Source organism: Thermobia domestica, unplaced genomic scaffold (assembly GCF_964235325.1).
Source record: "Thermobia domestica unplaced genomic scaffold, izTheDome1.hap1.1 HAP1_SCAFFOLD_99, whole genome shotgun sequence".
Lineage (NCBI taxonomy): Eukaryota > Metazoa > Arthropoda > Insecta > Zygentoma > Lepismatidae > Thermobia > Thermobia domestica.
In genome coordinates, this window is record NW_027655887.1 from 248,254 (window position 1) to 261,504 (window position 13,251).

Below are 13,251 nucleotides of genomic sequence, written 5' to 3' on the forward strand. Positions count from 1 at the left end.
AATAAAATATAAGAAGTTGGATTCTTCAACTTTTATTACAAAAAGGGATGATGATTAGAGACACGATTTTATGGTAATAAAAATTCATAATTTCGTTATAAAAATGTGTAAAGCGGGATAAAATCGGTGAGTAAAGGTTCAATGTTAGAACACAATTTTCCTTGGCAATTACAATTAGTTACCTTTTATTTCACCTTAATTTTCACTCATCAGTCATCATGATATGAGCTCATGCATGACTATATTAAACAACAAAAAAATAATACTAAGCATCCTCATTGAATAAATCATCATTTAAAGAAAAAAACACGCATACAGAAAAAAAATAACTTACGTTTTCACAGATTACTTATGCAAATAACACATAGCATTGTTTCAGTATTTTCTGTGTTAAATTTGCTTTTTTGTCGGTAACACAAAACAACAACTTCTTTTTGTTAATTTCGCTTTCATTGTGTTTCACACGCGAATCGCGTCGCTTCCAGTCTAGTCTAATATTACAAAATTTACACATAACTAGTTTTTTGACGCGCATCCAAAACGTAGTAACTATGATCTTTAAATTCTTGTGCTTTATCGAAAGATGTGATTTTCGGCATTGTACCGGTTGCTTTGCCGTTCAGAATTACACGAGGCAAATCTGGGACCACACTCGTTGCAGCCAAGAAAACGGACAAACTGAGGGAGGGTTGTCGCTAGATATCCGACAGTCCCGTATTTCATTGTGGTAGACAAATGACGAACTAGTAACGTTTACTCACGGCGAAGTATGCAGAAGGGAGAAATAATGATAATGAATAAATCGAAAAATTGTCATTTTTGCGTAAATTTCGTGTAATATCGAGACTTGTTGCAAATTTCGCTAATTCGAGAGAATTTCGCTTTTAATCGCGAGCGTTTTATGACCTAACCAAATAATGAAAGAATATATATTTTAGGTACACAACATTTTCATACAAAACTGATACTTTTCGCGTGTCATAAAAAAATCGTGTCTCTAATGAATTAATCAGATAATGAATCTGGGAGACCGGGAAATTATGAAAGTAATAATAAATTTAGCTAATTAACAATCTGCTCGTTGACCTGAAGGATCAGGCTAGGTTGGTGGGGTTTAAGATTCTAATAGCTGAAGGCTAATTTCAGAACTTAATGAAGTAATTTAAATATACATTCCAATGCAAGGCTATATGTGTGAAAAAAAAAAAAAAAAAAACGAGTTCTTGACTTTCCTTTTCCTCAAGTATGAAACCTTAGAGAACATGAATCTGTGGTTTTACTTACTTACATAGGTGAACCAGCAGACCGCAGACTTCGAGAATTAAGCAGGCATCAATACTTAATATCACATCAGCGACGCACTAATTAACTGGTTTGACTTGATGTTGCTAGTTGAGTTCCTGGGATCGAATCTTGGGGAAAGCATCTCACTTCTTCGCTGTGACGTATCCGTGTTGTTGCTAAAGTGCAGATCGCTGCTAGGCTCTGGATTCGAGTGTCCTGGGTTTGCAGCTAGTCGTGCCCGTCTTTGGGACCTTACTCCTCTGGGACTGGAATCAGACAACAAAATTTCATCGTACTTCTTGGGAGTTATTCTGTAGTGTGACTTCGTCGTGGACTTGAAGGTCTAGCCGACTGCGCTGCTTGAACTCGTCGGATATCCACTACAACATGGGTGGAGCGTAGTAACTTCGTGGTCCAACAGTGCTTCACTGAATTGAATGAACAAGTAAACTTTCTAAACCTTAATTTTTATACGATCCTATTTCCGTATTTACTAGGTTCTGTTTACGCTTTTCACCAAGAGAAAGTTCTCGGTTAGTGAACATCCTTGAATTCTGTGATGATTTTAGCTTTGTTTATTCCACGAATAACTCTGTTTCTTCTAAAATAACACTGTTCGCCGGATACTGTTCCCTTTTTGAGGAAATGAGACTTTCTTAATATTAAAAACTTTTTTCATAAAAAAAGTATAATTCTGCCCATTCTGGCTTAAGGTTCGTTACAACTTTTTAATACATTAGTGAATTTTGAGTCCTTATATATGATGTAATCATCTTTGGTATTGTTTTCGTGAATGTTTACATTTCAAATTTACACTCCCCTCCCCCAAATGTTGCACTTTTTTAAAACAAAAAATTCGCACCTAAAATTCCTAGCTCTAATAATGATTGCTCTCTCTCTCTCTCTCTACCCCCCTCCCATGAATCAAACCTGACATTGTATTTTCGTCAAATATTTGCAGGTTATTATATTATTATTATTTTATTACTGGCTACTGATTTGTTTTTCCTCACTAGGAATCTGATCTACATAAAGAAGTGGTTTCACTAATTGAATCTGCAGGTGCACATTGCACTGAAGAGCACAAATCTAGTGACGTGTACGGGAGTGAAGACATACATTACTTTTTGGATATCGATATGGCAATTCTAGGAACATCGTCTGAAGATTACCATCAGTATTCACAAAGGATAAGAGAAGAATATGACTTCCTTGCCGATAATATCTATAGGAGTTTAAGAGTGAAGGTAAGCAGACTTATGTGTAAATATACAAAATAACGTAATTGGGAGCTAATGTGCTGGCCACGTACCACCTCTAACTGAAAGCCCCCTAACCACAGTGTTTGTGTAATCGAACATAAGGGGTTCGACAGCAGCTACTTATAAATTTAGTGGGAACACTTGAAAATAAGTGCAATTTACCAGATTAATTTAACGCTGGACCTCCTTTTGCCCTCAGAGAAAAACTCTGATGCGGTGTGGAGTAAAGTTATAGAGATCATGAATGGTATAGAACAGTACACCATTCCGTGTGCAGTGCATCACTCAGTTCCGTGAGAGGGGATGAAGGCGGAAATTTGTATCTCCTAACGGAGCAAAGATCTTCAGTTATGCGTAGGTCGAGGAACTGGACCGACCAGGGGAAGTGTTCAACTTCATCCTGATGTTCCTCAAAGCACTCAGCAAAAACTGCAGCTGTGTGAATGGACGCATTATCATCCTGGAAACAGCATCTGACCCATTGGATGCACGTAGGCTTCTAAAATGTCGACATTATCACGGCTAGTAATACTACCAGTAAGCGTCAACAGAGGACCCACAGCATCAGTGAAAACCAGGTTATTGCGGTCCACAGCATCACAGGGCCATCGCCATTTTTCACGGTTGGACAGGGACAGTGTGGATATACGCTTCTTTGGGCGTCTGTCACATATAAAGATGGCCCGTGGTTTGAAATAAAGTATCAGGGGCTGCGATGGGTCAGTGGTAGAGCGTTCACCTCTGATGCATGGGGTTCTTGGTTCGATCTCAGCTCGTGCCAAGTTAACTTTGTGGTGGACAAACACCGTGTGCGTGGGTTTTCTCGGGGTTTTCCCTTTCCACTTTCATTACACCATTCCATTCATTTCCCATCACTGTCTTCTTTAGCCTAGCCGGCAAAAGCGTGGGACGTAAAACGTAAGATTTCATTTCATTTTTTGAAATAAGGTGAACGTTGACTCATCCGACTGTATCAGCAATACATATTGCATGTTTGCGGCATCATTGACTAAAGCGTAATGGTCGTTTATCAGCGGTTTTACCTTTGCAACCCGACCCCGTATGTCCATGTTATGTAATTCGGGGCGAACTGTGATTATCGTCACAGACCGTGGGAGGTGCTACTTTAGTTTCTCCGTCACCTGCGGCACGGCGACGGCTCTGAGTGACAATCTGCTTTAATGCTCGACGGAATTGTCCCTGAAGGTTTTCTTCTAACCATTGTTTCTCTTCGCCGATGACATTTTGCTGTGAGTTTAGTAGACCAACATCACCTTGGACACTGTTCCTCGCGACACATTCAACATACTTGCCTCTTTCGCCACCCTCGCACTACATAATCGAGCGCCTCTGGGAGTCACAGTGATTGCCAATTAGACATTATCATAGTGTGCTCAGTTCACTGCATATTGCCGTTCTATTGCCTCTCACAAAATATGGTGTTTACCCTAGCATACTACCAGCAACCATTGCCAATTTCAGGTGTTTCCATCAAATTGATAAGTATCTGTATATATTTGTGATCTCACATATTGTTAACTATTAATGCTTTGATTATGAAACACACCAAACATGGCATGTGATTTTTTTTTTCACCAGTCTTGTAACTGAATGAATTTCAATCCGATTCTCTAATATTAATTATCAGTGACATCTTTGTTAGAACTTAACGTTTCATTGTAATATCTTACGTGATATAACTTAAATAATGCTCTGACCAAGAAGTAATTAGTAGAGGTATAGTCAGCCCGAAGTAGGCACTGTTCATAGTAAGCATTTGGAATTACTGCTTGCTTCCTGTGAAGCGTTACATAGTAGTAAAATATAACCCTTCTTATGTTCACCATAAGCGAGCGACTTTTTTGTAATTTTGACTTACAACGTGTTACGGAATTATACATCCTTCCTTCTAGCAAGTACTACTAAATTAAACAACTGATTTTTTGAGCAAATATGAATGGTTGTTTGTGATCAATGAAAGCTCTTTCAGACACCATTATATGAGGAAAATCCATACCGCCACTAACGACAGCGGTTATAAGAATGGAAAATCACTTGAAACACCAGCTCCCGTTGTTACAGAATGCAGTGAAGTACAGTCATATTTATTTTACTCCATTCTTGCTGATAGGCTTTCCAAAGACCTCACTATTGGGAGAGACACGACTTGAATCCCTTGGACTGTTCGATTGAGCCCAGAAACAACAGACAACCTGTCAAATTATCTGATGTATGCCTGAAGGTAGTTCATAGGCCTATTTCTTGCTTGCAAGAATTAGACCCATCATGGTTTTACGCATATATGAAAGCTGTCGTTTTAAAATGGTGAATTTTATTGAGTTGCATTGCTCGATATATTGCATTGCATTGCTCGACGAATACTTAGCATCGGAAAAAACATCAATATACCCTGTCGCTCAATCGTTCTATTCTTAATGATATTTACGAGCACGGTGATACCAGCACACAAGATTGCATTGCTGAGATTCGAGTCACTGCCACAAGTTACGCCAAGTCACATTCGAGCATTAGATTGCAAAAACAGTCTTCCGTATCTTTCGAGAGAACACAATGACAAACCATAAACTAAGCACGCAGGTACAACTATTACAAATTATGTAGAACATTAGAAGTTGTTTATGCAGCCTGGCGCTCATCAGTTTGCAGTTTCTAGGGAAGAAAAGTGAAACCTAATGACAGATTGTTAGAAAAGTCACTAATATTTTTCAGATGATCGATAAACTTCTAAGTAGTACCCTTCGAAAATTCCATCAAGATACTTATGTGTAAGTTAGATGGAAATCAGCACGCAACATTTAATACTAGATTCTTACTTTTCTAAATCACCTAATGTCCAAATGGGAAATTAATAACATCAACAATAAACCTCGCTGAAATTTTACAGAACTTCGCTGCAGAATGTCTATTACAATGCTGCTTACGACTAGTTGAGTCAGAGAATAAGAAACATGTATTAGGTTACTGCTAATTGAAATATCCACTTTGACATCTGATGGAAAACTCACCTCAGCAATACAACACATGGATGCACTAAAATCTCGCGTCCAACGTCACAAACTCAATAAACGTCCTGCAAACAGGGTGAGGTAGTGCCAGGAGGCAGTGCGTTGTTGAACAGAGTCCAAGGAAATTGCATCATGGAGAACACCAATTGCGAATGGTGTTTTTTACAATTTCAAACTGGGACATTCTGAATAGCAAGCCACAAGAAACATTGACCACTACTGATCACTCATTGACCGGAAATGGCTAATAACATTCGCCGTTGGTTTATCAAATTTCGTTCTGATGACACAGCATTGCACAGTCAGCCCCGTGCGTACGAACCAATATCATATTGAAGTGAGCTCAGGAACGTGTTTGTGTAATTGGGGACAAATTAGGAATATAAGATTGAACTCCTGGGTGCCACATAAATTGACACCGGCCAACAACAATCGCTGTCTAAAAGCATGAATTCTGACTGTAAGAAATAACTGGAAAAGTTTCCTGCATCGAATTGCTACTTCCGGGAATGTGTCCAAACGTACAGGGTTTAAACTGACAGGGTATGACGTATGAAAAGTACAGTTCTAGTGGGATGGGGTGTGCGTGGGTCCTGCAGCGTCCTCGAATACTTGCCGAACAAGTACCATGTGAGGATAATTTTTCAGCACCGAAGTAATAGAACGTGGAAAGTCGAACAGAAGACCTGTCGGCAAGCGTCACTGTGCATTGCCAATGTTCAAGTGCGCAAAGTAAACAGACGACTACCTTCGAACGAGAGACTGGATGTTCGGTCTACGGGAGGCCTCTCGTACCGCAAAAAAGTGCGTGTACAGGGCAACTGTACGGTTTTGCAGATCCGACAAACAGCGAATAAAGGTCAAGTTCCCTTTTTTCTTTCAAGGGTCACATTTCGTAAAAACTCTTCTTATCTTATCCCCAGCTGTAAAGTTCAAACAAGCATTTTTACAATATTTCAAGTTCCTACGACAAAATTTCAGGTTTCGGAGGTTTGGAAACTTAGAAGAAAAGTTTCAGGGATCTCCTTATCTCCATATTGATCTCATTTCCTGGAACTCCGTCTTATCCTCAGCCTAGATCATCTCAAGTTTCTTGGTCTAAAGTTTGGGAAGTCGGATAAACAGTGAAAAGTAATTTCAGGCTCCTCCTTTAAAAACCGCATTTCCTAAGCGTTCGTCTTATTTTGTATCTAAGGTTCAAATAGAACATTTGTACAAAATTTTGAGTTTCCGTACCCAACAACTCTGAGACTGACGAACGTCGAAACGAAAAGTTCAAGCCATCTACCTCCGTAGTGGTCGCAATTCGTTAACTCCGTCTTATCCTTAGTCTGCAGTTCAATGAGAACGTCTCTGCAAAACTTTTAATTCCTACTTCAACAGTTTTGAAGATCTTGTAATGCAATCGATCAATTAGGAAGAATCCTGAGTCATGACAAAGTTGTAACTTGATAGATTGTAATACTATTAGGGAGAATCGTTACTCAACTGTAACCTAAATAGCAACGCATGGATACAGGCCTCCCTTCCAGTTGATTCTGGAGGTCTGGGTATTCGTCGGGCTGTCGATTTGGCGTATCCTTTATTTTTAGCGTCGTTCTAGGCTCCCGGCATACCATTGAGATACTCCTTAACCAACTGAATGAGTCTCACATAGAATCTGATGTTCAAGACTGCATATCTGACTGGTCTAACCTAGTTGGTTTAAGTCCTCCTGAAATAACGGGCAGAAGTTCGCAATCAATTTGGGACAAGCCAATCATCAAATTATATCAGTCAGTGGTATTACAAGAAGCAGACAGTCAAGAGGATAAGGCTAGACTTCTCGCCTCCTCATCACCAATTTCAGGTGCTTGGCTACAGGCATTTCCTTCACACATCCTAGGACTGCACCTTCCAAACGAAAGTTTTCGTATTGCAGTTGCACTTTGTCTAGGAGTAGACATCTGTGAATCACACAACTGCTCTGAATGTGGTGCATCAGTCAAGCAGAATGGTCTACACGGTCTGTCTTGTATAAGTAGCTCCGGAAGACATGTGAGGCATTCGAACGTGAATGTCATTATCTGGAGAGCACGCACATTGGCGGATGTTCTATCTGTTCGTGAACCTGTGGGGTGTAACAGATCTGATGGCAAAAGACCAGATGGCATGACGCTGGTACCATGGAAGAGGGGAAGGATTCTTCTCTGGGATTTCACCTGCTCTGACACTTTCGCGTCATCTAATCTCACTTCATTTCGAGAAGGAGCTATTGCAGCCCACAGAGAATGCGAGAAAAGAAGAAAATGTAAAGATCTGCTCGATAGGTACATGTTCATGCCCGTAGCCATTGAATCGAGCGGCATTTGGGGTCTCGAAGGGCTCAATTCCATCAAAGAAGTAGGCCAACGTATTGCACACCTTACTGGTGACAAGCAGGCTACTACTTTTCTGGTACAACGTATCAGCATAGCAGTTCAGCGAGGAAATGTGGCTTCCATTTTAGGCACATTACCTCCTGGAAAATTATTGGAAATTTTCCTTTTATAACTACCTCTTCAGAATTTGCTGTTTATCTTTCTGTTAAAAAAAAAAAAACAAAAAAAAAAAGTCAAATATGTTTCAATTTATAGATAGTTACTGTTCTTAATTAAACGATTTATAGAAAGTTATTATTAGTAGAGGGGTACGTTTTCGTTTGGTTTAATAATACACAGCACTTAATTAACGATATCAAATAAAACGTTTTTTGTTTTTGTACACAATGCCAGGGAATGGTTCGTATGTTAAATGGCAAAGGATCCTCTCAACGGAGATCAGAAACTTAAAATGGTATAGGTTGTCTCAGTGAGAAGTGCGAATGTTCGTATCTCCGTATACGAAACAATTTCAGTTAAAGTACTTCGTAGAGAAACAAACTGTTGAGTAGAAGTCCAAGAAAGAAGTAAAGCTTCTTGATTTTGATTAAAATTTTAAGCTTGTAAATAACGTATAAGCGGTTTCCATTTTCCTTACATCATCATGTTTTGCTGTTACCAAAAATAAATAAACTGATTAAGTTCACACAGTTCAAACCAAAGAATAATTTTGAGAATGCAAAATTCAAAGAGTTGAAGAAAAAATAAATTCCCTATCATTGTTGTGTAGATAATAAGTTATCGACTGACCCATTCTTGTGTCATAGTATTTTAGGTGTTCTTATAATTACGAGGTTCACCATTAAAGACGTACCATTTTGTTCTGAAGTCCACTTTTTATGATTTCTGGAAAGCAACTGCGGCGTCGGAGATCTCCATCCTTCGTCTCTAAGCAGAGCAGGTTTTGTTTAGTAGGTGGCAGCAGCTTAATCAGTGCCTGAATGAGTGAGATGTGTTTCTGATACTGCCTAGGGACATGGGATTTTCGGTTGAAGAGCAACGGGTAATAGTGAAATCCCTCACCGCAGCTGGACGTTGTACAGCCGATATTCGTCGCCAATTTGAGGATGTGAATGCGTGAGTTCAAACCAGGGCGAAGGAGTATGAAATATGAGTAGAGGTCTTGACGTCGAAAAATAGAATTAACTAACGTTAACATAGCTCATGTTGAAAATTTCATCATGGAAGATAGATATGCCACCATACAGGAGATTTGTGACATTGGAACTAACAATGCGAACTAGAAACGAACTGAGCCTAAGGAAAGTTTCTTCTCGCTGGGTTCCACGAATGCTTAATGACGATCAAAAAGAGGTAAGGATTCGATCATGTGCTGCAGTTTTTCAGATTAAAGGAAAGTGTTATGACAATGGATAAATCACAAATTCCATTGTTCAGCCCTTAACAAAAAGACAGTCGATGCAGTAGAAACACACAGATTCACCCCACCCCCTCCAGAAAAAAAAATGCATCAATGGCAACCAATGAGAAGGTGCTGTAAGCTATCTTCTGAAATTTTCAGGGAGTGATATTGTCCCACCCTGTTCCCAAACGTCATACAATTACGGCGAGTATTTTCTTACACTTTTGGATACAGAATTTTTGACAGAATTGATTGAGAAATGACCAGGAATGGGAATTTCATCCTCCACGTGGACTACTACACCGTGCTAATGTTGTGACCTCATTCTTGGCTGACCATGGTATTGAACCCTCACACCCACTCTGTTCACCAGATTTAGCCCAGAGTGACTTTTGGTTGTTCCCAACCTCAAAGATTCTCTTCGTGGACGCCATTTTGCCAGCAGATCATCCCTGGGTAGTAGTATTTTCCAGTATTTGAAACACCCTCAAAGATGACTGTGCCACATGCTACACAAAATGGACGGAGCTATGCCAGCTATGTATCAATAAAGAGGGAGCATTCGTTGAGAAGTAGACACAGTAGTTTGTTCCCTGTATTTCCTTGTTCATGGGAATTAGAAAGAAATGGCACACTGTTAGTGTTCACCTGGTACAGGATGGGCTCATTTGCATAATGTACGTACCTATCCTTCTGTATTGGATAAGTTTCTCTTAAAAATAAATGTGCGACTCCTCTGATTTCAGTTTGCAGTGCGCAGCGTCTTTCATAATATATTGAGAGGAGTAGCGTTCAAGCGCTATACATAGTTAGTTATGACCATACATGGCAACTTTGAAAATACATTCATTTCATATATTTGGTAGAGGGCGCAGTTGTTACACTTTTATTCTGAAATGATTTCCCAACCTTTGTTATGGAGAATACATTGCATTTCACTCATTTGGTACAGAGTGCAGCTGTTATGCTTTACATGTACATTTTAACAGTTTCACACACAAGGGAGAAGAATATCAGAGTAATTTTTGCTGGTGAGGTAATTATCCCAGTGTGTACCAAGTGGCAGTAATCGTTGTACCCAGGGACACTATTAAATCTATTGATAATACTTCTAAAGATTGTTTTCAATGAGTACTTTGTTACAAAACAACTATAAAAATACTATTTAGAAATCGTAGCCTGCTTCCTATTTCTTACTGGAATTGCAATTTTTGCTTCATAACGTAATATATTGTAGTTTTATCAGACCATTTGTCAAAGAGCATGCAACGAATATGGAATTAGGAATCTTTGTTTCAAAACTAGGTATATGCATAAGATCAGTGCAACAAATAATGCCCATTATGTTCAAAGTATTGTCTCTTGATAATCAAGACGCATGATACGATTATTGCCCAAATCATAAACAAAATCCAATTCTGGAAAGCAAGTACATATAAATTAAAATTAACTACATATTGTTTCGTCTCGCTAACTTGAGTGTCTTCTGAGATACTCTAGTTTTTGTGTAAAATTTTAAGCTTTCACCAGGAGATGCATTTAAATTAGTGTCATGATAAAAGCCAGTTCGAGGTAGCTATTGTGTTCCAAAAGACATTTCAAGTGGTTCAGCGATGTGTATTTGTATAGGGAACAGACATTCAAACAATATTTCAGAAATTCCTAACCCCTTAGAAGCGGAATTTTTGGAAACATTGGGTTACGTGTCCATTTATTTTCAATGTGGAGTTTACATATCTAGCTTGAGGGACTCCTTAAATACTCTTCTCTTTGTTACGGAAGCAGTGGAAAATATATTTAAAAAGTATATTCAAACCTTCTTTAGGAGATGCATAAAAATAATCTAAATTGCCTCTGTTGTCTTTACCTATCTAGAAGTATAGCAGCAGTAGACAAAGAAACAAACATTTAGATAGTCGGAATGATTCACGGAATCACATTTACCATAGTAGATTGCATTCTTTTTATTACATCCTAACAGATAAACCCGTGCTTTATCCGGAGGAACCACAAACTTCGAGCTGTAGCCTGTAAGTTGATGCTTGTGCAGGTTTCGATTGTTTCGTCTTCCTCTTCACTGTATGTGAAAGACAGCATTTGAACTTGAGTTTTTTGCTTCTTTACAAGTTTAAATCTTAGGTACTTATGCCATTTATCGTCGCAGGAGAACGTTTTACTGCCTTTACACACTATTTGTCATTTAGTGTGCGGCTTTTCGCATCGCACTAAAAAATTCACACTTTATTCAGTATCAGGGGAATACCTAGACCTCCGATATGTACGATGGCCATTATTGTAGGCTCCAGCAACAGCAGGGTGGTGCCTGGTTTGTTGGAATTCAACACTGCTTTGGATCTTTTCTTTCACACATGGGAACTCCTTTTCACACATTGTTTATTGCTTATGTTATAATTACAACCTATGTCGAGAAGGGCAGAAGTATATCTCTCCCAAATGGTCGCAATTTTCAGAGCTGCCATGTGACCAGCCACAGAAAGTTCAGCTGTATTCCTTGCAGGTCAACACACATTTTCAAACTACTCGCAATGACAGCTCCGCTGCGTAAATGTACTGCTACCTAGTGATCAAATTCGTTACTATAAAAATGTAACCTTTTGTATATGCGTACTTTTACACATAATTCATGAGGTTGTAAATGTAGATGTATCAGAAGTAGATGAGTTTATTTTGGCTAAGCTTTTGAGAAGCCGTCCACGGAGGATTGAAAATAAACATTATATATGTACTGAAATTTTATACCCCTAAGTAGATATAAATCAATTATATATATATTGGAATTAGAAGATAAATTGTTTGAGAAAACAAATAATTTTTTCCTTGTCTCTGTTTTAGGTATTACAAAGTTTCCTGCTTATTCCGAACATCTTCGCTACCAAAGAATTTCGAGAAAAATATGAAGCCCAAGCTAGAGAAAATGTCTTAAAGGAAATTGAAAGTTTGAAATAATTATAGTGAATAGTGCAACTCGCACAAGTGCTTCAGCGGATATTAAAACGGAATAGAAGTTTTCAAAGGTGCACATCTTGTCAGTGAAAGTGATTTGTTTTACATTCCTTTATATAAACAAACGGCTATATTTATTAAGCAGAGGTGACTTTTTGATGATGCTCTTATCTTTACAATTTAGATGAACACACACACTCACATTCCATATTTATAATTAGCAGTAGTTACACTCAACCGTTAAAATTAACATCCCACAACGAAATTTTTTCTTACCTTCGGGATACTTTAATTCATAAATGTATATGTTCTGGACTCCTTAACAAAAGAACATTGTAATACTGGAGAAACAACAAAGTAAAACAATGCAGCACATTCTAATCGAAGAACTCACAGAATCCTTGCCTTTATTGCCTCTGCCGATAAATTTGACCGTGATGAAATAAGTACGTTGGTGTCTTCTTTTGTCTGAGTGTTTTGATTTGTAGAGAGTTTCTTAAATGACATTAAATTCACAGACTACAAGTTTCGGAGCTACGTTGTCGAATCTTTTTTGTGTATGTAATACTTATGTGTAGTATATGATAATTTATGATTGATTATGCTATGAACAATTAAATTCAGCGTTACTGAAATAGCCATTATCTTGTATATTTATAATGCAGTATCTATTCAATATTTAGTTATTTGTAGGACTATGTATACTCATGTCCAAAATTATTGTCGCATGCCTATAAATATGTTGTTGTAGGAATATAGTTTGATAACGAATTCGCCTGGTATTTCTTATAATAATAGTATGTGTATAATCGGCAAAGATATGAATGTGGCAAATTTCATGTCAAAAGAGCAGTAAATAAGAACAATAAAACGAAAATAAAACTTTCTTATCCATTTAGCAACATTTTGTTTTACCCATTCTAATTTACGTGTTTATAATTCTTTTCCTATGA

At 38.2% G+C, this 13,251-nt stretch overlaps 1 protein-coding gene across 6 annotated transcripts in view; it reads left to right on the forward strand.

Annotated features, from left to right (window-relative positions):
* Nucleotides 1–12,935, forward strand: part of LOC145676349 (uncharacterized) — a 39,774-nt gene extending 26,839 nt beyond the window's left edge. For all 6 annotated transcript variants that reach the window (XM_081747201.1, XM_081747203.1, XM_081747200.1 and 3 more), the window contains 2 exons: nucleotides 2,301–2,531; nucleotides 12,188–12,935. In XM_081747201.1, coding sequence (XP_081603327.1) covers nucleotides 2,301–2,531; nucleotides 12,188–12,301 — 345 coding nt within the window. In that variant the 3' untranslated portion in view covers nucleotides 12,302–12,935. The remainder of the gene's footprint in view (nucleotides 1–2,300; nucleotides 2,532–12,187) is intronic.
* The last annotated feature ends 316 nt before the right edge of the window (nucleotides 12,936–13,251 follow it).